General features: G+C 37.3%; 1 protein-coding gene across 1 annotated transcript; it reads right to left on the bottom strand.

Annotated features, from left to right (window-relative positions):
• Positions 1-51: 51 nt before the first annotated feature.
• LOC134804426 (nose resistant to fluoxetine protein 6-like) lies at positions 52-18,134 on the bottom strand. Its single transcript, XM_063777470.1, has 14 exons — positions 17,978-18,134; positions 17,476-17,637; positions 9,010-9,227; positions 8,716-8,924; positions 7,989-8,077; positions 7,733-7,914; positions 6,776-6,939; positions 5,246-5,414; positions 4,146-4,339; positions 3,653-3,800; positions 2,997-3,180; positions 2,465-2,604; positions 2,131-2,240; positions 52-724 (listed from the first exon to the last, which is right to left on the bottom strand). The coding sequence occupies exons 1-14, from the start codon at positions 18,012-18,014 to the stop codon at positions 646-648; spliced, it is 2,085 nt and encodes a 694-aa protein (XP_063633540.1). The 5' UTR covers positions 18,015-18,134; the 3' UTR covers positions 52-645.
• Between the last annotated feature and the right edge of the window lie 7,928 nt (positions 18,135-26,062).

Genomic DNA, 26,062 nt, shown 5'->3' with positions numbered 1-26,062 from the left:
TAACATAACAAAGGCCGTGTCAGTATAAGCTAAGTGACTCTGCCTTCCTCGAATTTCGGCGTGTATTTTTTATGGATGGTGTGGCTCTACGTTAGTATTTTAAAATTTCAGCATCCTAAACTTTACAGTTTTTTGTTTGATAAAAAAATATATATTTTTCCTTCGATTTTTTTTTTCTAGCCAACCGATTTTAGCGTGATCACATATATTGTACATTATATAAAGATGATTGATGACATAAATTACATTTTCAATATGACATAAAAAAAAAATGCCGACGAAAGTTTTGAAAACAATTTTTTTTTACTTCTTCGTTAGAGACCGCTCCAATTTTTTCACCATTAATACACCTACCAACGAGCTATAAAAAGTTTTTTTTTCTAAAATTATAGCTGTGGGAGAACATGGAGATATCTTTATATTCGTTCCAGATATTATTTTTCGACAAGTTGGAGAGGACTCTCACGGTTTATTTTATTTACCTATGAATGATATAGGTACATAAATTTTTGATGATGTCACTTTTACGTAAACACTAATTTTATTAACACTTACACCTTATTTAATAGACAGAATATACGATTTAAAAAAATGTACGATAAGAAAACTGACACTAAAAAGAATAGAGCAATGAAGCTGAATCAATCACAAGCTTTTTTGTTTACTTGTGTCGTTTTCATGAGCACCGTTCCTGGATATTTCAACTTTCTCCTTGGCAGAGCCTCTGAAAACAAAAGAAGGCTTTATTTTTATTTGAATGTAGAAACAATCGTGGAGTAAGTTAAATTCAGCAAAAATGCAAACAAACAACTACCTACTGATAAATATTCTATTAAAAACATTTCAACTGCACTTTCATAACAGCCGAAACAGCCACCGGAAAAAATTGTTTTGATTTGGAATTTATTGCGCGAAAATACCGTTTACAGTACATATGGTCCTATTTTCCCGCACTAATGCGTAAAATAGCACTTTTCGTGCGTATGTCAAAAGTTTAAAGGGCCATATGTACTGTAAAACGTTGTACGATACACGTGCGAAAAGGTAATTCGCAACTCGTGTCGATTTAAAACACTCCCTTCGGTCGTGTTTTAATTTATCGCCACTCGTTTCGAATTTCCTCTTTTGCGCACTTATATTGTAATAGTTATTTTCTCAAACATGCAATGAAATATTGATGTTATGTTCCTTATAATAGGCTGCGAAGTATGACGTTTCAGGTGCGGCTAGGACAAAAGGTCGTTAATGGAATTTCATAAACATCTTGCAGGCCTAGGCCGGCAAAGTCCTCTTTTTTAATTTTCATTTCACAGATATTTGTGACACAGCATCGTGGCATTCATCCATTAAGCAACCGAGGATGTAATTAATGGATGACCCATTAATTACATCCTCGGTTATAAATCTCCTTACTTCCTATATCTATGATTACATCACACGAATTTCTAGGTTTTTTGGCAAACCCCTCCGCCCTGGTGACGTCACATTTTTTCAACGAAATCGGCAAATATTTATTTAATATCAAAATAGTATTTTTGACAAAAGAAATATTAGTAATTTTTTATCCCAAAACTGAATGGGATAGAAAATTAAACGAATAAAAACGATTATCGTTCCAAAAACTTGTATTTTAACCGTACAGCGAATAAAATAATTTTTTTTTTTGTTACTGATGAAGTTAAAGTGACGTCACAAAGTTTGTGAGTCCCCCCTCCCCCTTGTCACAACATGTCATATTTTCTTGACCATAAACGTGCGATGTTATTAATGGATGACCACAAACATAATGCAATATTCTTACTCCCGGGAGTTACGCACAAACTTTTTCAATAAACTTGCGAAGAAAAAACTAAATTTTAATTCGTCCGCCATATTGTAATTTTTTGACAAGTTAGGCATTAAATGCACAAACCCATCCAGCAATCAGCCACGATTGATAAATTGTGTAAAAATATTTTTAACGGCTATTATAATAATCTAATTAAATTTGTTTAAACATAAACTAAAATGTATTTATGACGTTTTTACATTGCTCTGTCAATGTCAGTGCAGAGTTAGTTTAGACGGACTTCAGCATTAATATTCTAAGCCCCTATAGGTTATTACGATAAACCTGTTTATTAAACTTACTTAGTGTTGAGGTATGAGCTGGTGATGTTGACGAGAGGCGCCTCAGCCAGCAGCCAAACCATCAGACTCAGCAGCAGCGACACGACCACCAACCCAAGACAGTTTATCAGCTGAAATTAAAAACATACCCAATATAAGATAGACATCATCGTTAACTTAAGTCATTAGCAATAAATATGACAATGACAACAAGGTATCAGCTACCAGGCATTAGCATATCAAGTGTAGACGTTTACATTTAAACACATAAAGCATTGTCAAAACAATAGATTCTCTTAGATAAGAAAAATGTGGAAATGCATTTATTAATAGACATTTAAAAATAACTACTTACAGCTTGAAACAAGTGGTATTTCATATTATCTCTCATGGAAGAGATTTGATACAGAAGCACTATGTGTATGACATATAAGCCGTACGAGAGCCTACTGAGCGGCGCGAACACGGACCAGCTGAGGAATGCGTTGATGAGGGCTGCGGACAAGATTGTCACATGTTCAATTATACATTTATCATTAATATCATTATAGATGTATATATTTCTAAACCAGGTACCAAGTAGTCTAGAAAATCACGCTTTTTAATTTGCGACAGGCCATTATTTTTACCTCATGCGAGACAAAAATTACTTAAGAAATTTTAAATAAATACCTAAATCAAAAGCTAGTGATAAGTACGTAAAATTGTCAAGCATAGGTCAGAAGTCACGCTCAATGTTATAATAGGCGTTTATGGATAAAGTAGGGTAGTTAATATGGTAAAATTATAAATATATTATAATATAAGACCGTAGGTATGTTCTACGTAACACAATACCCTTTAACATTAAAATTACGTAATTTTATTAGATATAGTGAATCACTTACGAACTTGGCCGTAAGTGCAAAAGATGACGACACCTAAAATAGCTACGGCAAAGATATTTCTTTCGAAAGCCACGAAGATGCAGGCCAGCCATCCGTGGACTCTGTACACCAAGCACAGATGACCCACCGCCAGTATGACGAGCATTAGGTTCAAGGAGACGTAAGTACCTAGGAACGACACTGTCTGAAATGGGTAAAAAGTAAAAAAAACTAGATAAAGATTAATAATTAATACTTACATAGGTACTTGACTGATCAACAAGCTTGACAGACAAATTTCTTATCTTGGCAAATATATCTTATAACATAGACATTTTATAATATGTATAATATTCTCTAATTTTTACAATTTTGCTGCATTGGGACAAGCGAAGTTCAAACTGTCTTTTATTTGTCTAGGTGAGAATTTTGTAAGCTTGTTTGTTAGAAGCAGGTTTTATGTATACTATATTATATATTATATTAGTAATAGTATATTAAGCATCTCGATACCTTTGGGTTCAATTGGCGTAAAGGACATTTTGGCGAAAATTAATTATATGCCATATAATGTGAGATATAATGTATATATATGGTATATAACTAATTTTCGCCAAAATGTCCTTTACGCCAATTGAACCCAAAGGTATCGATCTTGTTTCAATATGGTAACTTACTTTAGACCAGACTTTCCTGTAATCCTTGGGCTTGTAGATAGACATGAGATATCCGGCAGCCAGACCAATCGCGTAAGGACCTATCCTGTTGTGTGTTTTAATGTAGAAGTTCCTAAAGGTGGAGTTAGGTCTAACGTTTACCTCTGTCCTGAAATATTTAATAATTTATCAATTTACTTATAAACAGGCCATGCAACTTTATTATTAATTTACTCTTCGGCGGTGCAATACCATATCTTTAGGTATTTAAATAAAAGTAAACAAAATCTCCCCTCAAATGGCTCCTTAAGCCAGTTGAGGGTAGATGAAAACATTACATGATCAAATAATGTAGGTTAAAGTCAAGTCGTCCAGTGACTGATCCAGGCGGTTTTGTATTTGGTTGGTTAACCAATAAATATTATAACTACCCGAAAATGTAAAATTGCTTCTGTAGTGTTGCGTTGTTTCTACTATGTATTTTTTAAATTAAAATGAATAAAAAAAAACTTACCCAATATTGTAAGCTAGAATTGCTGGTAAATCATAGACATATATGGTGATCACGGGCATTATAAAACTGATCACCAACATTATGGCGGCAGCTGCTGTGCCGATCCGTGAGTTTTTGCGGAACACGTACAGGAGGACCAGCGTCGTTACGTACATATGGAAGTCGCAGGGGATGTACCAAGTGGCTGGGTGGCACTGAAAATAAGTAGGTACACCCAGGTTCAGGTATGCTAGTATCGTTTTGGATGTAAATATTTGATTACTTATGGAATTTTGTGAGCTGCTACCTGCTAATAAGACCTGATGCTATTAGTACTAGGACTAAAGACCACAGGTAGTTTAAATTGGTAATTTACTAATTGTAGTATTCCTTGATGTCTGCCGTAACATAACTAAATAATACCATATTGAGCAGAAAAATTAGGTCTGAATATAAAAACCGAAGCTATAAGATATAGGTTGGAGCCGAAACTTTGGTGCCATCGACGTCTGTAATGGCATAAAGGACTTAACTGCCAGTAGCGTCTATAGTCTATAGTAATAAAGAGCACTGTGAGTCCGCTGTGATAGTGCCAATGAATTTTAACTTATCGCGAAGCCTACAGCTCACTAGTAAATTTTAGAATGTTGTGTAGAATATAACTTTTTTGTCATAGTCTACTTGAAAGTTCAAAATGGTGCAAAATAGATACTCCTAAAAATACGTGTGATACCTTACATGATTTGGAATGAAGTGCAGAAAAATTAATTCGAAGCGTTTATTAGTAACACAAAAAAAATCTAAAGTTATACCTAGACAAAAATGGCGGAAAACAGAAGTTATTAAAGAGGAGGAAATTTCCTATAAAAAAAGTCCTGGACCTGGTATAAGGATCCTTCTCTGATGGAAAGCCACTTATAGTTTTCATATATAAAAACAGATGGAGCACAATTACCCAGTACTCCCAGTAGGGAGCATATTAGTAGGCACATTTTACGGTAGGTACGATATTATTCAGATCTAAATCTAAACCCTAGTGGAGTAGGTAACCTAAATATATAGGTACTTTGAGTACTTTCATACATGACGACGTCTCGTGTAAAACTATTAATTGTACGTACCATTTCTAATGCGTTGTAATAATTGCCGACCATTAGTAATGCCGGCAACCAGTTTCTCTCGCACATCTGTTGCTCGTAGAGGGCTATCTTGGGGTAGACAGGGCCGTCATCAGTATGTTTTGAGATATGGGCCACGTAGAACACGGTCACGGCTAAAAGCACGACAAGTCTGAAAAAAAAATCATTCTGGAAGTCTGGTCTTAGAATTGTTGTATATAAAATTGTCTAGTGGTTTTTCTTGATATATACAGTGTTGGGCAGATTAAGTGTCCTAGTTTTGTACTGCCATTTTACTTAAATATAGCGCAACTTTTTTTAACTATTTTATTTTCTATTAATCGAGAATTTATGCGTCTTTATGATTTCTAGACGTCAGCTTGATATCTATTGTTTTTATATTGTTATCAACATGGACGCGGAACGCCAGCTCGTTGTAAATTTATACAAGCAAAAATTCCGAACGTGCAAGATATTATTTTTTCCGACGAAAAGATGTTTCAATTGCAAGATAGCCACAATCAACAAAATTATCGCGTTTACGGTGCTTCATTAAGGGATATTCCAGTAGACAAATTAGCCGTACAGCGGTTTCAAAGCGTTCGTCGGCTGTCATGGTATGGGGTGCCATATCACCTAGGGGCAAACTACCACTGCTGTTCATTGACCGGGGAGTAAAAATTAACTACGACTATTATATTCAGAACGTGTTTGCAGGGTCATATGCTAGAAAATATCCGAAAGTTGTTTGGGGCTGACTATTATTGCTTTCAACAAGACAGTGCCCCGTCTCACAAAGCTAAACGTACACAAGATTGGTGTCGAACAAATTTGACAGATTTTATACCGTGGCAAGAATGGCTTGCATCTTCACCAGACTTGAATCCGTTGGACTTTTCTATATGGGGATACTTGCTCAGCAGGATTGGCAGCACACAGGGAATGAATTTAAATTCATTCAATCATCGGTTGGTCAAGATATGTGACGATGTACCAGATGAGGTAGTGCGTGCCGCGTGCAACTCATTCTATGGTAGAATGCGTAAAGTTATACAGGTTAAAGGAGAGCGATTTGAGCTAATGAATTAATTTTGTAAATATAGAGTATGCTTAAAATAAAAACAAGTTTGATATTCAGATTTGAAGCTTTGTTTTAATTTTATGGTTATTTAAAACTAGGACACTTAATCTGCCTAACCCTGTAGTCTATGATAGCGATTGAAAAGAGACCATCCTCGATCATTGCGTTGTCATCTAGACGGTCGTGAATTTCTCTACACAATATTTGCCGGTAAATACGTGACATTGTGAAGAGAATATATGAAATAATTTTCAAGCAGCAAAAAGTTGTTTTCATACTCCGGGGTTTTGAGTGCAGGAATATTTTCGTTTATTTATAACTTTGTTTATTGTAAGATAGTTACTAAGTATAAAGCACTAAACATGCATCGAAGTGAAAAGGGCTTGCCAGTCTCATCACCCGTCTATGTTACCTAATTCAGCCGGCAAGCTCTTTTTTGTAGTAATGTTTACCTTATATATCGTTTTATTATATTCTTCATTAAACTGTGTGGTTTTGTTATATCCAACGTGGCAAGGCTTTTCCCCACTAAAAGTCCAGACAATGAGAAGAATGTGTCCACTATTACATCAAAATGAGTCATAACAACCGCCACTGCTGGTTTATCTCTACCCATCTGAAAATATACATATTTAGTATGTTTTTTTTATATTGTCAGTAGGTAGGATATACTTATAGGAGTACCTACTATTAAAGCTTGTTGGTGCACCTGCCAGTAGCACGGGTGATAAGAGTCCGCATTAGGGCTCTCGTAATGGCGAAAAGGTTTGCGACTTACAGGCCAATTTTAGTTTTAGTTATTAGATCTGTTTCCGATATGATACTGATCTTCACTTTTGACACTAACAGATCAGTATCATATTGGAAAAAGATCTAATAACTAAAACTAGAATTGGCCTGTTATTTTTAGTTCCCTTTAAAGCTTCATATAGACTGCTCAATCGATACATAGCTAACTACAGCAATGTAACAAAAATCGTATGCAAGTTCTTGAACCGTCTAAATGCTGCTTAAGTATAAAATATAAAATATTGAATATATAGTTGATCAAACCAATTTGTCAGTCAGTAAGAACCAGGAAAACTATACTCATCCTTTTCTTTTGGGTGCTAGTACTAGTGTAAGACAAAGATTATGATTCTCTCTGTCTATGATTGAAATGAGACAGTCTATCTATCACGGTTCATGAGTTATAGCCCGGTGACAGACAGACGGACAGACGGACAGCGGAGTCTTAGTAATAGGGTCCTGTTTTTACCCTTTGGGTACGGAACCCTAAAAACGGCATCACCTACAATAATAATAAAAGGCGTGCAGGGAACGGTTTTTTTATTAAATATTAGCCTCTGGTGAAACTCACAACGTTAAGTAAATATTCAGTAAGTGAATAAGTATTATTAGTTTATTACCCTTTCAAAGTCTATGGCATTGCTGACAGAAGTCCCCTGTGATATTGCTATGTAGTGGACGAAGGCGACGATAATCGCCGTCAGGAAGCGGATACCGTGCAAGCATGGTAGTTCATCCTTGTCTGATTTGAACACTGTATTCCAGTTGCGGCGGAGACAGAACGATTTTGCAACGTGATTAACTAAAAAAACGTATTAAATGAGTATCATACAACTGGGCACGCTAAAATAATTCATTCTCTTAATCATCACGTACCAAATGAGTTAGAACTAGCGATGACTGGGTAGTCGCTAACATAGTATGTTGAAGCTACTGCTATGAACAGTAGTGTTGCGAAAGTGTACCTGCAGAAGGATTGGGTTATAATTATGAATATGGGTACAAAGATATTGAAGATGATTATTTAAAGCAAATACAACTAATTTAATAAGTTGTCATACGATCGTATGGCCGTTTTAAATGGGGAAAATTAGTAGATTTGGTCACTTAAACAAAATTGCTTCCTTTTTATTACATCTTATAAAATTAAGTTGACGACCGGTCTGGCCTAATGGGTAGTGACCCTGCCTGCGAAACCGATGGTCCTAGGTTCGAATCCCGGTAAGGGCATTTATTTGTGAGATGAACACAGATATTTGTTCCTGAGTCATGGTTGTTTTCTATGTAGGTATTTATCCATATAAATATGTTTATATCGTCGCCTAGTATCCATAGTACAAGCTATGCTTAGTTTGAGGCTAGGTCGATCTGTGTAAGATGTCCCCAATATTTATTTATTTATTTAAGTGTATAGAAAGACGCCACTCGGGCTATTTGCTCCCCGATTTTTTTTTTAATGTAATTTTTATAATGGGACTATGTAGGTGCTCTCTATACACTATTTATTATTTATGTTCTGATTTAAAAAGATAATAGATCTAAGACAACATATTTTATTTGTAGATACTTAGTCTGAGTTTTAAGATAATGAGTAAAATCTTACACAAACACGTAATATCCCGTAGAATATACCCTCGGGGCCGCTGCTTCCTCACAGTGGTGTATGGAGACGGGCGCACCCCTGGCCGCGCGCAAGTACCCCGTGCTCATGAGCGCCTGCACAAACTTCTCCGCGGACTTGGACGGACAGCCCGCGGGAAGGCAGACCCCGTGTGCTATGTATGAGAAACTACGACCGAAGTGTGATTTAGTCTGAAATTACAAATCAAAATTAGGCTAGCTCAATCGATTTGTGTGAAAAAGAATAACTTTTCCAATGAATAACGTTTTAACTTACGTCGAGGTAATAGTCCTCAGCCCTAACATAAGGATCGGAAACTTCTTCCATTGTCTTGATGCCATCTTTATTCATCTCTATTTCTGCTAAACAGTATTGAGTGCGTAATTCGGGGTGTGTCGCGAGCCAGGGCGGACGCAGGCACTGGTCGTAGCTCCCCAAGTGGTAGCGGGCGCCGAAGAAGATGCCCGTTGGCGACTGGTCGATGGAGTTCCATACTGTAACAGCAGACGGCCATCAACCAGTCGTGCCTAAACAGGCAGGTACTCGCAATTACAGAGAGCGAAACACGTCTGTTTCGCATAGAACCTTATTAATCTTATTATGTAGTTATATATGTAGATAAGTACCTAGTCATAGTTTAGGTATTAGGTTTTAGGTTACTAAAACATTGGTTTTCATTGTAAAATTTTGGTTAACCACATACATACCTAACCGTAATACAATTTTTAAGTTATATTAAGTACTTTTTTAAAAGTACCCTGAAGTACTTTGTGTTATTAAATATGTGTACAAAACGCGAGAGTTTAAAGTGTTATATATTAAGTACCGACTTGGTAAGGCGGGGTAAGACGAACATAGTTAATTTTGCTCGGGGCTAGACAAACAGTATAAGGATTCCATACAAGTGTTTGTCTTGCCCCGGTGATACTAGTAGTCTTACCCCACCTGACCTTAACAGATTTTAAAACTCTTAATAAAACTCTCTTCAGTAAAATTATAGATACTATTCAAACATTTTTTTTTTGTTTTTGCGAAAAACTTGTACTTTTTGCTAAATCCGCTAAATATATGATCCCGAATTTATTATAAAAATATTGTCAAGAGATATACTGGATGTGGGCTGTAGCAGCAACAATAAATTAAACAGTAGGCTATTCTCCTCAAAATGACCAACATTTGTTCAGCGACTTAAAAAAAGTGTTTTGATTTTTATTACACTTTTAAGTTTATTATAAGACGCAATGTATTGAGAATTTTGTTATGTGATAAGGAACGTCAAACACACTGATGATAGCGTACATTGAAATGTAATATTTAATATGCATAAAAAAGAGGAAAATCAAAAGATTTCATAATTTTTTAAAGTTGTTAATCAATTTAGTTATATAATTTGAAATTTACAATATATCTTTTAGTTATTTTCTCGTGTTACATGCCACACCCGGTATAGTCCGGTGGCCGGCTGCATGAAACAAACCTCATCAAAAAATAGAATATACCTACCCTGTAGAGGTACCTGACATTTAGTAGCTTCCAACGCACTTGGTCGGCCTAGGCTTAACCTGGCAGATTTTGTACAAATGGCAAAAACGTTGGACAAAAATTCATCAAAAAAAACCTCATCGAAAAATAGAATGAAACTTGTATGGTAGTATACCTGACCTTGAGGACAGTAAAAAAAAAGTGGTCGGCCTCACCTTAGCCTGGCAGTTTTTGCAGTCCGACCAGATTTATTGGGTCACGTGAGAGCTACAATTTACCTCATCGAAAAATAGAATGAAACAAACGGATTATAATAGCTAAAATAAGCCTGTTGACGTATGTCTTGGTCGGCCTCACCTTAACCTGGCAGTTTTTGCAGTCCGACCAAATTTATAAAAAAATCATCAAAAATTTTTTATCGAAAAATCGTATGAAACTGGTATGGTACGATGGCTGCCTTTGAGGACAGTAAAAAAAAAGTGGTCGGCCAAATCCTGTGTTGGCAGGTTCCTGTGTCCGACCAATTTTGTGGTACCACGTGAGAGCTACAATTTTACCTCATCGAAAAATAGAATGAGACAAACGGATTATAATAGCTAAAATAAGCCTGTTGACGTATGTTTTGGTCGGCCTCACCTTAACCTGGCAGTTTTTGCAGTCCGACCAAATTTATAAAAAAAACATCAAAAATTTTTTATCGAAAAATCGTATGAAACTTGTATGGTACGATAGCTGCCTTTGAGGACAGTAAAAAAAAAGTGGTTGGCCAAATCCTGTGTTGGCAGGTTCCTGTGTCCGACCAATTTTGTGGTACCACGTGAGAGCTACAATTTACCTCATCGAAAAATAGAATGAAACAAACGGATTATAATAGCTAAAATAAGCCTGTTGACGTATGTCTTGGTCGGCCTCACCTTAACCTGGCAGTTTTTGCAGTCCGACCAAATTTATACAAAAATCATCTAAATTTTTTTATCGCAAAATCGTATGAAACTTGTATGGTACAATAGCTGCCTTTGAGGACAGTAAAAAAAAAGTGGTCGGCCAAATCCTGTGTTGACAGGTTCCTGTGTCCGACCAATTTTGTGGTAACACGTGAGAGCTACAATTTACCTCATCGAAAAATAGAATGAAACAAACGTATTATAATAGCTAAAATAAGCCTGTTGACGTATGTCTTGGTCGGCCTCACCTTAGCCAGGCAGTTTTTGCAGTCCGACCACATTTATAAAGAATAATAATTTCTATATTGAAAATATGGTTTCTTCGCAGCTTGAACTTAACTTAATAATGCTAACTGAAAAAAGTCATAAGTAAATGAGTCCATGGAGGTCTTAGAGGGCTTTAAAAAAAAAGAAAACATTCAGTTCAAATGTTATCCATAAATCTATCTAATATCTAAATAACGTTTTCTAACTACTGACGTGGTTTCAGAGTAACACTTACGTTGAGATGATGTCTCACAGATGTCAAAAATAAAAAGGTTTTCATCGATTTTTGATAAGTTTTGAATCGTATATCCTACTTTTCCACTACAGATAGAATGAGGAGGCATAACTGACATTTTATCACGCCAGGTGGCGCCTCCATAGTGGAGTTGCTGTCACTGTCAAATCACATACATTGTTTCCAATAAATTGTAAACATTCTCCTTTTTTAACCGACTTCCAAATCCCAAAGGAGGAGGTTATCAATTCGGTTGTATGTTTTTTTTTCTCCACAATACTGCAATAGTGTGCGACAAATTGTGGAAATATACCTATAGGATCTCCCTTTTTTCCCAAGGACCCGATATGCATAAATCGGTGAGAAAAAGCTTTGAGTACCAAAAACTAAGGCAAATGACAAAGACCGTTTGTGTAGGCTGCATTTTAAGGAAGATAAATATTTTGGAAAGAGTAAATACACAGGTAAGCTAAGTTTTAACGAAGTAGTACATAATTTAGGGCATAATGGCTTGGCCACACATGCTGTATTCCATACGCATCATGACTTTGTGTACCTATCTGATGGGCGGGCGTATATGAAACGCCTTCTTGTACATGCAGGTGATCCAGGTATACACCAAAGCTTAGTTTTCAATCGAACACTTGTAATATAAGAGGAAAAACTGCACGTGAGCCTTCCAAAATTTTAATAAACGGTAAAATACACAAGATAGCCTCACATATATTAAGTGATTATCTTTGCATCAAATCAGCCTTTTTTCCATCAACTGTAGCATTTCTCCTTCGAAGCTCGGTTTGTAGAAAAGAAATTCCCACCTTTTACCAGTGGTAACTACTGGGAATAAAAATTCCCAGTAGGTACCACCAAACCGAGTTGGTGGTAACTACTAGGATTTTTTTTCCCAGTAGTTACCACTGGTAAAAGGTGGGAAAATAATTCCCAGTAGTTACCACTGATAAGAACTTGGTGGTAACTAGTGGGAATAACCCTTTTATTGTTAATAATTACTGTTAAATTACTGTAAATCATAATCATCTTCGGAGTCGAAGTCTGACGAACTTTCCCCAGACTCCGACTTATCTATTGTTATTTCTTCGACTCGCAAAGGCGTTATGTGTCCTTCAAACCATTTGATCTTATACATTTCATCTCTTAATGTCCAGCCGTCCGTAACAAGCCATACGTCAACAGGTTTATTTTAGCTATTATAATCCGTTTTTTTTTCATCCTATTTTCGATGAGGTAAATTGTAGCTGTCACGTGGTACCACAAATTTGGTCGGACTGCAAAAACTGCCAGGCTACGGTGAGGCCGACCAAGCCATACGTCAACAGGTTTATTTTAGGTATTATAATCCGTTTGTTACATTCTATTTTTCGACGAGGTAAATTGTAGCTCTCACGTGGTACGTGGTACCACAAAATTGGACGGACACAGGAACCTGCCAACACAGGATTTGGCCGACCACTTTTTTTTTACTGTCCTCAAAGGCAGCTATCGTACTATACAAGTTTCATACGATTTTTCTATAAAATATTTTGATGTATTTTTTATAAATTTGGTCGGACTGCAAAAACTGCCAGGTTAAGGTGAGGCCGACCAAGACATACGTCAACAGGCTTATTTTAGCTATTATAATCAGTTTGTTTCATTCTATTTTTCGATGAGGTAAAATTGTAGCTCTCACGTGGTACCACAAAATTGGCCGGACACAGGAACCTGCCAACACAGGATTTGGCCGACCACTTTTTTTTTACTGTCCTCAAAGGCAGCCATCGTACCATACCAGTTTCATACGATTTTTCGATAAAAAAAATTTGATGATTTTTTTATAAATTTGGTCGGACTGCAAAAACTGCCAGGTTAAGGTGAGGCCGACCAAGACATACGTCAACAGGCTTATTTTAGCTATTATAATCCGTTTGTTTCATTGTATTTTTCGATGAGGTAAATTGTAGCTCTCACGTGGTACCACAAAATTGGTCGGACACAGGAACCTGCCAACACAGGATTTGGCCAACCACTTTTTTTTACTGTCCTCAAAGGCAGCTATCGTACCATACAAGTTTCATACGATTTTTCGATAAAAAAATTTTGATGTTTTTTTTATAAATTTGGTCGGACTGCAAAAACTGCCAGGTTAAGGTGAGGCCGACCAAGACATACGTCAACAGGCTTATTTTAGCTATTATAATCCGTTTGTTTCATTCTATTTTTCGATGAGGTAAAATTGTAGCTCTCACGTGGTACCACAAAATTGGCCGGACACAGGAACCTGCCAACACAGGATTTGGCCCACCACTTTTTTTTTACTGTCCTCAAAGGCAGCCGTCGTACCATACCAGTTTCATACGATTTTTCGATAAAAAAATTTTGATGATTTTTTTATAAATTTGGTCGGACTGCAAAAACTGCCAGGTTAAGGTGAGGCCGACCAAGACATACGTCAACAGGCTTATTTTAGTTATTATAATCCGTTTGTTTCATTGTATTTTTCGATGAGGTAAATTGTAGCTCTCACGTGGTACCACAAAATTGGTCGGACACAGGAACCTGCCAACACAGGATTTGGCCAACCACTTTTTTTTTACTGTCCTCAAAGGCAGCTATCGTACCATACAAGTTTCATACGATTTTTCGATAAAAATTTTTTGATGTTTTTTTTATAAATTTGGTCGGACTGCAAAAACTGCCAGGTTAAGGTGAGGCCGACCAAGACATACGTCAACAGGCTTATTTTAGCTATTATAATCCGTTTGTTTCATTCTATTTTTCGATGAGGTAAAATTGTAGCTCTCACGTGGTACCACAAAATTGGTCGGACACAGGAACCTGCCAGCACAGGATTTGGCCGACCACTTTTTTTTTACTGTCCTCAAAGGCAGCCATCGTACCATACCAGTTTCATACGATTTTTCGATAAAAAATTTTTGATGATTTTTTTATAAATTTGGTCGGACTGCAAAAACTGCCAGGTTAAGGTGAGGCCGACCAAGACATACGTCAACAGGCTTATTTTAGCTATTATAATCCGTTTGTTTCATTCTATTTTTCGATGAGGTAAATTGTAGCTCTCACGTGACCCAATAAATCTGGTCGGACTGCAAAAACTGCCAGGCTAAGGTGAGGCCGACCAATTTTTGACATTGGAAATGTCTTTTCGTTCGCTCCAGTATAGGCTCCGATTTCACGAAAAAGTGCGATCCCCTTATATCTCGGAAAGTTGTGAAGATATGATATTAAAAAAAATAGGCTCAAAAGACGCATAATCACGAGAGCTGTAAGGTGCAAGAATAATTATTCGAGAAAGTCAAAAACAAAAAAAGTTATGGTCGAAATAGTGAAAATAAAATTAAATTTTTTCCGAATTTTTGATTTTGGTGCTCGATAATTTGGAAACGAAGAATGATATCAAAAATTTGAGAAAAACGGCTCTGGACAATTTAGTCAGCTACAATTTGAGCCTAAAACAAAGACGATCGGGTTAAGGGTTTGCCCTGTAGCCTAACCTTTAAATAGTCAAAAAGTCAGAACGGGAGGGAGAGGGAGAGGGAGAGGGAGAGGGAGAGGGAGAGGGAGAGGGAGAGGGAGAGGGAGAGGGAGAGGGAGAGGGAGAGGGAGAGGGAGAGGGAGAGGGAGAGGGAGAGGGAGAGGGAGAGGGAGAGGGAGAGGGAGAGGGAGAGGGAGAGGGAGAGGGAGAGGGAGAGGGAGAGGGAGAGGGAGAGGGAGAGGGAGAGGGAGAGGGAGAGGGAGAGGGAGAGGGAGAGGGAGAGGGAGAGGGAGAGGGAGAGGGAGAGGGAGAGGGAGAGGGAGAGGGAGAGGGAGAGGGAGAGGGAGAGGGAGAGGGAGAGGGAGAGGGAGAGGGAGAGGGAGAGGGAGAGGGAGAGGGAGAGGGAGAGGGAGAGGGAGAGGGAGAGGGAGAGGGAGAGGGAGAGGGAGAGGGAGAGGGAGAGGGAGAGGGAGAGGGAGAGGGAGAGGGAGAGGGAGAGGGAGAGGGAGAGGGAGAGGGAGAGGGAGAGGGAGAGGGAGAGGGAGAGGGAGAGGGAGAGGGAGAGGGAGAGGGAGAGGGAGAGGGAGAGGGAGAGGGAGAGGGAGAGGGAGAGGGAGAGGGAGAGGGAGAGGGAGAGGGAGAGGGAGAGGGAGAGGGAGAGGGAGAGGGAGAGGGAGAGGGAGAGGGAGAGGGAGAGGGAGAGGGAGAGGGAGAGGGAGAGGGAGAGGGAGAGGGAGAGGGAGAGGGAGAGGGAGAGGGAGAGGGAGAGGGAGAGGGAGAGGGAGAGGGAGAGGGAGAGGGAGAGGGAGAGGGAGAGGGAGAGGGAGAGGGAGAGGGAGAGGGAGAGGGAGAGGGAGAGGGAGAGGCTGCTAGCAGATAGCTGATGCTGAACCCTGGCAGTACCTAGTTCTCGGGTTTAATACAACATAAGTACACGCTGTTTTGGTCATCGGACTCGTCTCGATGAGCACTTAGGAGAGTAGTACCCAAGATAGCTGATGCTGAACCCTGGTAGTACCTATTGGAACTCAGGTTTGGTGCAACATAGACAAACGCTGTTATGGTCATCTCTCGTCGCGTCAAACTGCTGTCAAGAAAAATACATATCTTGCAGCAAATGGGCCGCTGCCGATCAAGACTCGAGTGACGATAACGGCGATGTGGCTACCACTTCTCGAGTTGACTACGGATTTGCCGTGTAATAATTTTCTTGTACTTTGAACATTAATATATCCTGCTTATTAATCGAAAAATGAAATATGTACCTATACTTATGCGCCACGGCGACAATTATTCAAACTTCGATCCGCGTGTGGAAATTTTGCAATTTGTTTGTTCACATGCGTTATGTCCTGGATACTTGTGTTAGTCTAAGAATAAAATAATTATCATTCAACGTTGTAGTTTTATTTTGTAACTTTTTCCTTATCCAGACTTTCTCGTCGCTCAGCGACAATATTTTTTCGAATTCCGTAGATTCATTTCCAATGTGCTCGATAGTCGTGTGGTGTAAGGCACGAAATCTGTGAATTTTTTTTACTGTCCTCAAGGTCAGGTATCCTACCATACAAGTTTCGTTCTATTTTTCGATGAGGTTTTTTTTGATGAATTTTTGTCCAACGTTTTTGCCATTTGTACAAAATCTGCCAGGTTAAGCCTAGGCCGACCAAGTGCGTTGGAAGCTACTAAATGTCAGGTACCTCTACAGGGCAGGTATATTCTATTTTTTGATGAGGTTTGTTTCATGCAGCCGGCCACCTTACTAGTATACAACTTAACATATTTAATTTTTTTTTAAATAAGCATGGAGAGAAAATAATATAAGAATAAAAAGTTCGGTTATGATGGAAAGTAACTTTGCATAACATAACCAATGATGCGTAGCTCTTTGATTGTATATTCTGATCACAAAGCACACATCAAGTAAATCATTCTTACAGGAGTGGAATAAAGCCCCCATTCAAATAATTTTAGCCCGTTTTATATAAAGCCCCCGCCCACAACTCCGTCCGCGCAGAAGTCGTTAGATTTTCATTAATTTCAAAAAATTCTAACTCCATTTTAAGATTGTACCTATGATTGATGTGTGTGTGTATGTGTATATAACCAGTGTTGGCCGAACGTTAATTGCAATTGACCATTAACCAGTACAAATTGAACCGTAAACGATAAAGGACGGTTACAGTTGACGGTTCAATTTGTACTGGTTAATGGTCAAGAATATTCAATTGCATTAATGTTTCGACCAACACTGTATATAACTGTTGCTTCTACTGTTTGTTACATTGGAAACAATATATCTGTACAATTTTTGTACTTACCCCATGTGGCCCATAACGTAGAGTTCTTAACATTTTCCAGAATGTTAAATATTTTGTCACGGCAGGGCACCTCATCAGCGTCCCACTCATTCTTTGACAGATTGTCAAATATGTGGTCTAGGTTAGGGATCTCTAATATTGGTTCCTTGGCAAGAACATTGGCTGAAAAAGAAAATAACTGTAACAATATCTTACTGGTTTTATATTTTTAACCTACTTGAGATTTCTAAGGACCTCTAATTTGATACAAATTATATTTGTTACTACTCCTGTATTTAATAATGTATTTTTTCGGAATTTAGCATTCATTTTATGAATATGTGCCATGGTGCTTATATTAGTATCAGATAACTTAGTGAATCTTGCGGGCCCCGCTCATAATATCAAAAGAACAAAATAAACACACAACAGCCCTCGCACAGCTCTTTTTTTTCATAATCATTATTGTTGTTCAGCAAGAACATAGATAGGTGTATAATTAAAAAAAGTTGTAAAAACTTACCAAAAACAAAAAAACACACTACACTTTTAAACAACATTTTAAACTAATTTTAACTATTTATCATAAGAGCTATTTGGTTTAGTTTATTTACTTAATAATACGTGCATCACGTTCGGCGTTTAGCGACGACTTATCCTGTAGGTACATAAGTAGCTAATATAAGCGCGACTAAATAACTCTTGCGCATCACGCAACTAATTTTCCCTATCAATGGTTATTTAAAATTAATTAAAATTAATATGAGAGTTCATTTGGGGGGGAATAGGCGTGGTATGGGTGACGATACCGACAAAATAAGATTAGAAGGATTGTTATATTACTAAACTAGGGCGTTGTTGAATGAAGTGGTTAAAATAAATATATGCATACATACATTTGTCTTTAAATTTAATAAAATATTTGTAAATTTGATTTTGAAATTTGCTATAAAGCATATTTAATTTACTTATTTAATTAAAACGCTCAATAGTGTTAATAATAAATTTAAAATACATTTCAACGATTCGAACTGTACAGTCTTATCACTGTGCATATGCATTTTGGACTTTAGTTAGTTGAACGTACATGTCGTACATATCAGACGTGATTATAATCCGCATTGGTGTCGCACGTTCTTCACGTCTTGTCGAATAGCAACTCTAACGGCGGAAGCAAGATACATCAGCAATATAAAACTACCATACAGGCAAGAATTTGATATAGACGCAACATAGATTCTTGGGAACGATGGTCAACTTACTAACTGTGTACTTTACTTCACAAAATACCTATATCTTTACTGCAACTGCTGTTTGCCGTGCTGCTCGCTGCCAAACCACCTGAAGCTACTAGTGTATCGGCTAACTGGCTGCTACACGAACCCTTTACAGCGTTTGTGGTCAAAGGGAGTCTGAGAAAATATACGAGTAAATATATGCACCTTCGTCAAAATTATTTACAATGTGTAAATGAAAAATACTGAACAAAAATTATTTTCAATATTCAAATTCAAACATTCAAAATTTAAAAAAATATTCTGTAAGTAGGCAAGGGCTCTTTCACAAGTCAATATAACCAACCATAAGTAACAGTATATTTGATTACCCATAATAAATAGAAGATCATAGTAGAAAAATGTTAGTTTCATTTGCTTTCTATACTTTCCAAAAGGGCCCCAAATTCTTATGTGCCCAAGGGCCCCAGCATAGTTTAAGACGGCCCTGAGGTCACCTATAGGTACTAAAATATCGACACCATTCAACACTATGGTCTCACAGTCCTATGTCTTGCTTGTTCCTTTATCAGATGGACTACTGGATGCAAGCTGCTGGTAGAAACATCGGGATGTATTTTAAATTCATTAGATTATACGCGATAGTTTAAATAGTTTTATTTTAGATTAAATATTTCTGTAACCGAAGACAATAACACGTAAATAACAAGTAAATAGGTCTCAGAGTTTAGCATCTCTTGAATGATAACAAGTTAAGAGAAACATGGAATATTAAAAAACCGGGCAAGTGCGAGTCGGACTCGCGCACGAAGGGTTCCGTACCATAATGCAAAAAAAAAAACAAAAAAAACGGTCACCCATCCAAGTACTGACCACTCCCGACGTTGCTTAACTTTGGTCAAAAATCACGTTTGTTGTATGGGAGCCCCATTTAAATCTTTATTTTATTCTGTTTTTAGTATTTGTTGTTATAGCGGCAACAGAAATACATCATCTGTGAAAATTTCAACTGTCTAGCTATCACGGTTCGTGAGATACAGCCTGGTGACAGACGGACGGACGGACGGACGGACGGACGGACGGACAGCGAAGTCTTAGTAATAGGGTCCCGTTTTACCCTTTGGGTACGGAACCCTAAAAAAGACATAAAAAAAGGCAAAATTGATGAACAGTTTGACGACCGGTCTGGCCTAGTGGATAGTGACCCTGTCTGCTAAGCCGATGGTCCTGGGTTCGAATCCCAGTAAGGGCATTTATTTGTGTGATGAACACTAATATTTGTTCCTGAGTCATGGTTGTTTTCTATGTATATAAGTATGTATTTATCTATACAAGTATGTATATCGTCGCCTAGTACCCATAGTACAAGCTTTGCTTAGTTTGGGGCTAGGTTTGATCTGTGTAATATGTCCCCTAATATTTATTTATTTATTTATTTTATTTATAATTAAAACGGTGAATAGGGCAAGGATTAATAAATTCATTTAATAATAAAGTAATTTTTCCTTACTTTAATCCATCAATAGTATATACAACATCCTTTTATTACGACACTTTATCGCCTCGCATAATTTTATTGTATCAGAACAATGGCTTAGTTATTACCTTCTGCATAAAATAGAAATACCTTGTAATCAACATTATTACTAAAAGATATTTCTCACGTATTTAATTTCTTTTCTAGGATGTCCTTAGCCATGCCATGCGTCATTTTTAGGGTTCCGTACCCAAAGGGTAAAACGGGACCCTATTACTAAGACTTCGCTGTCCGTCCGTCCGTCCGTCCGTCCGTCCGTCCGTCCGTCCGTCCGTCCGTCTGTCTGTCACCAGGCTGTATCTCACGAACCGTGATAGCTAGACAGTTGAAATTTTCACAGATGATGTATTTCTGTTGCCGCTATAACAACAAATACTAAAAACAGAATAAAATAAAGATTTAAATGGGGCTCCCATACAACAAACGTGATTTTTGACCAAAGTTAAGCAACGTCGGGAGTGGTCAGTACTTGGATGGGTGACCGTTTTTTTTTGCTTTTTTTTTTTCGTTTTTTTTTTTTTGCATTATGGTACGGAACCCTTCGTGCGCGAGTCCGACTCGCACTTGCCCGGTTTTTTATAGTTTATTTCTCACCTTGTTTTCTTTCATAAGCATGATGTAGCTAGTACTTGTATTCTTTTACAGACATAATAGTGTGGATAAGTAACTAAATTGCAGTTTAATTATTATTTAATATCTGCGAGACTGAGCTTTGCTCGGGAAACATATGAAATATATCGCCCCCGAAAACCCCCATATAGCAAATTTCATCGAAATCGTTAGAGCCGTTTCCGAGATCCCCGAAATAAATAAATAAACAAGAATTGCGCGTTTAAAGGTATAAGATTTATTAATCAGTTTATTTTCAAATATTCTTAGTCTAAACCAGCGGTCGGCAACCAGCTGCCCGCGGGCCGCATGCGGCCCGCGAATCTCTCACTTGCGGCCCGCGAGCCTCCCTGGCTATTTTGTATGTAATATTGACATATGACAATCTGCCGTATTAGAACTTCAAGATATTCACAAGAGACGACACGTACTAGATCTAGAAGAGAAGAGACACGTAGAAGATTTCTATTAGATGTGAATTGGATCTCTAAGTCATATCCTGTGGAAATCGTTCAACAGTATCTCCAGAATCGCGCAAATGTCAAATTTGACAGGTTAGATCTTAAACATATCGTTATCGTATCTTGGTGATGTCTAATATAGATGTCTATTTTAAAATCCGAATCGCGCCCAATGTCTGATAAAGTCATAAATATTAACAAAGTGCGGCCCGCGTCCACTTCGTTAACTACTATGTGGCCCTTGGCTGCTAAAAGGTTGCCGACCGCTGGTCTAAACTAAGACGCTTCTAAGAGAATTTTTTTCACATTGTTGGGTACTATCGCCCACACTGTTAACTGTACATCGGTGGACCTCATGCCTTTTGTAATAAGGTCCACCGATGTACAATGAGGAGTGTTGCTGTCTGTACTACGTTGACAGCTACGACAAAATGTACCTATTGGAATGACTGTTGTCAACTTATCACCGTATCCAAGCTATTTGAAAAGGGGTCCCTTTGTTTCCCATAAAGTTTTAAGTCATAATGTATTGTTTGTCATATTATCGTTAGTCATAAAACTGAAACCGTTAACTTTTCAGGATTTTCGTAAGGTTATTCTGTAGATAGGTTAGGTTAGGTTTGTTTAATGGCAATACGGTCTACTGAAAAGTTACGCGTTTCTGAGAAAAACCAATTATGACTAACGAAAATTCGGACAAACAATACATTATGACTTAAAACTATTTGGGAAACAATAGAGACCCATTTGAAAAATAATAAATTAATATATTCGTAAACCTAAATAAATGGCTATAAGAAAAGTCAAAATAAAAAATATCAACAACCTGGGGCCTTACCATGATGTCCTTATTGCGATTCTGTTTAGGACCTTAACAGAGTCCTAAGCTATATAAGTTATATTTTCACTACGCTGACAAGAGCGATAATTTTCAATAAAAAGCGGCCAAGTGCGAGTCGGACTCGCGCACGAAGGGTTCCGTACCATTACGCAAAAAACTGAAAAATAATCACGTTTGTTGTATGGGAGCCCCATTTAAATATTTATTTTATTTTATTCTAAGTATTTATTGTTATAGCGTCAACAGAAATACATCATCTGTGAAAATGTCAACTCTCTAGCTATCACGGTTCTTGAGTTATAGCCTGGTGGCAGACAGACGGACAGACGGACAGAGGAGTATTAGTAATACGGTCCCGTGTTTATACTTTGGGTACGGAACCCTAAAACTGACTGATTTACTTATAAATATTGAGTCAGTGCGGAAAGAGAACAGTCGTGGAATATAAGGGATCCAATTAATTTTAAGATACCTACTTCTCTTTCTGCACAGACTCCAACTACCAGTGGTTTCGGAGATAAAGGGGGTGGTAATTTTTTACCTAGTTTCCTCAATGACTTCTAAACAGTTTATGTTAAACATTATCAAACTGCACAACGGGACTTAATCGCGTATTTAAGTTTTAAGATTTACCTCCGACCACCGAGTCTTCTCCGAGACCACGGGGACAACGCCGTCCTCGAAACGTCGGAGGTAAATCTTAAAACTTAAATACGCGATTAAGTCCCGTTGTGCAGTTTGATAATGTTTAATAATCGTGAAAGTTTAAATCAGAGTTTATGTTAAAATTATTAAAAAAATGTATTTGAGATTCTCACAATTATCCCTTTCATCATTTGATATATAACACGATATAGTTTGCAAAACATCGTTTTTTAATTTTTTTATTTACCCCCCAATTTAAAGGGGCCCTTAATGTTATGCCCTTCGGGTCTCAGACTTACGTATGTGAACCGAATTTCAGCTTAATTGGTCCAGTAGTTTCGGAGCAAATAGCCTGTGACAGACGGACAGACAGACATACGCACGAGTGATCCTATAAGGGTTCCGTTTTTTCGTTTTGATATACGGAACCCTAAAAACAGTTTAGTTTGGATTAGCACATTGTTACTGGTGAATTCTTTAGTGACTTAGGGCTCCAGTGCCGTTAAGATCAGATTAAGAAAGAACATTCTTATGGTAGATGTTGCTATGCGCCTCTTTAAGGCGTATAAACGAAAAAGGAAGGAATGGAATAATTGGCACGGTTCTGGTAAGCTTTTATTGCTCACTTAGTTAAGAGCGGTCTGACTGGTGTTTCAAAAGGTAGCAAGTTCGATTCTTGCCGGAAGCGTTGAATTTTTCACATTTTCACACTGAAATATGCTCGTCCGTCGGTCTGAGCATACCCTATGGCATATGCGATAGAGGAGGTACCTAGGTATATAAAAAATGTCGTCGATCAGTCATACAAATCCAACTCAAGAAGGCTCTAGCTCTAGTTTTAACTAGTAAATAGAGAATTTGAATATACTGTCACTAGCAATAAGCAAAACTTTGTAAGGGCTCGCGATGATTTTCTACCTAGTTATAAATATTAAGATAATTAAAAAAAATATATGTGCGGTCCTCTAAATTTCTTCATCGCTCATGAACAAATTTAGAGGACCGCAAAAAAAAGTTTAATTACTAACTTTGAAATTAAATAGATACTTTGTGTGGTGTAATCTAGTAATCAAACTTTGTTTTTTACGTTCCTGTAAATTTGTCCATGAGTATTTAAATGATGTATCAGCATTGGTTCCCCTCTAGCAGATTAAGGTATATTAAAAACTTCTATATATGTTGAAATGTACATTAGGAACCAAGAAGAAATTTGTATGAGGAATTTTATGTTGGGTATTGATAATATAACAAAAATCGCAGGAAATTATTTGCCGTATGAATTATTTACACAAGGCCCTATTAATAATCCTTATATTAAAAGATATATTTTTTTTAATTATCTTAATATTTATAACTAGGTAGAAAATCATCGCGAGCCCTTACAAAGTTTTGCTTATTGCTAGTGACAGTATATTCAAATTCGCTATTTACTAGTTAAAACTAGAGCTAGAGCCTTCTTGAGTTGGATTTGTATGACTGATCGACGACATTTTTTATATACCTAGGTACCTCCTCTATCGCATATGCCATAGGGTATGCTCAGACCGACGGACGAGCACATTTTTCGTTTATACGCCTTAAAGAGGCGCATAGCAACATCTACCATAAGAATGTTCTTTCTTAATCTGATCTTAACGGCACTGGAGCCCTAAGTCACTAAAGAATTCACCAGTAACAATGTGCTAATCCAAACTAAACTGTTTTTAGGGTTCCGTATATCAAAACGAAAAAACGGAACCCTTATAGGATCACTCGTGCGTATGTCTGTTTGTCCGTCTGTCACAGGCTATTTGCTCCGAAACTACTGGACCAATTAAGCTGAAATTCGGTTCACATACGTAAGTCTGAGACCCGAAGGGCATAACATTAAGGGCCCCTTTAAATTGGGGGGTACATAAAAAAATTAAAAAACGATGTTTTGCAAACTATATCGTGTTATATATCAAATGATGAAAGGGATAATTGTGAGAATCTCAAATACATTTTTTTAATAATTTTAACATAAACTGTTTAGAAGTTATTGAGGAAACTAGGTAAAAAATTACCACCCCCTTTATCTCCGAAACCACTGGTAGTTGGAGTCTGTGCAGAAAGAGAAGTAGGTATCTTAAAATTAATTGGATCCCTTATATTCCACGACTGTTCTCTTTCCGCACTGACTCAATATTTATAAGTAAATCAGTCAGTTTTAGGGTTCCGTACCCAAAGTATAAACACGGGACTGTATTACTAATACTCCTCTGTCCGTCTGTCCGTCTGTCTGCCACCAGGCTAATATAACTCAAGAACCGTGATAGCTAGAGAGTTGACATTTTCACAGATGATGTATTTCTGTTGACGCTATAACAATAAATACTTAGAATAAAATAAAATAAATATTTAAATGGGGCTCCCATACAACAAACGTGATTATTTTTCAGTTTTTTGCGTAATGGTACGGAACCCTTCGTGCGCGAGTCCGACTCGCACTTGGCCGCTTTTTATTGAAAATTATCGCTCTTGTTTTTTGATTGATTTCAGATGTATGTATATACATAGTTCATAGGTATTCACTTGCGTTATTGAAGACAAAATAATTATTTTTTTCTTTTCAGTGCGCTATTGTTTTTGTTGGTCGATTCGTTTCGTGTTAGTGCCGGTTTTTTTATTGCCTTTTAGTTTTTTTTCCGCGGTTAATTTTTTTTGTTAAAAAGTTTTTATTTTATAATTTTCTGTGGCTATAATTTATACAAATTATTACATGCTTAATTTTTGATTTCTTTTAAAATAGCTACCTACCTTGCTTTAGCTATTAACTGTTATATTAATAATCCTACTTTAACTATTATTTTGTTCTGTAATATAAATAAATTACTCCTATTTTCCCACCCTAAGGTAGGATTTTTTCCAAATTTTTATTATTATTACGACTACTCTGTAAAAAGTTATGCGTGATCATACGTTACAATCGGTGAGTGAAAAAATCAATCATCCCCTATTTTCCTACCCTTAAGGTTGGATTTTTTTTTCCAAATTTATATGGGACCAACTTCGGGGTATACCCTTTCCAATAAAAAAATAATTATCAAAATCGAACATCTCTGTAAAAAGTTATGCGTGGTCATACATAAAAAAAAATATACGTGTCGAATTGAGAACCTCTTCCGTTTTTTTCGTCGGTTGAAAATGGGAGACGCCCGAGTGGACGTCCTAGGTATCGCTGAAACGACGTAGTTGCTCAAGACCTGCTCAACCTCGGCCATGGCGACTGGCGAGAGCTATCGCAAGACCGAGAGGACTA

This window comes from Cydia splendana, chromosome 2, assembly GCF_910591565.1.
Source record: "Cydia splendana chromosome 2, ilCydSple1.2, whole genome shotgun sequence".
Classification (NCBI taxonomy): domain Eukaryota; kingdom Metazoa; phylum Arthropoda; class Insecta; order Lepidoptera; family Tortricidae; genus Cydia; species Cydia splendana.
This window is presented reverse-complemented; position numbering and strand designations above follow the sequence as displayed.

Excerpts from the sequence above, each read along its gene's own strand:
- LOC134804426 (XM_063777470.1), bottom strand. The coding sequence starts at position 18,014 with ATGTTGTTTAAAAGTGTAGTGTGTTTTTTTGTTTTTG. Across the intron at positions 2,605-2,996 it reads TTGCACTTACGGCCAAGTTC|CCCTCATCAACGCATTCCTC; the intron begins GTAAGTGATTCA and ends TCTTGTCCGCAG. Across the intron at positions 725-2,130 it reads AGCTCATACCTCAACACTAA|AGGCTCTGCCAAGGAGAAAG; the intron begins GTAAGTTTAATA and ends TTTTGTTTTCAG.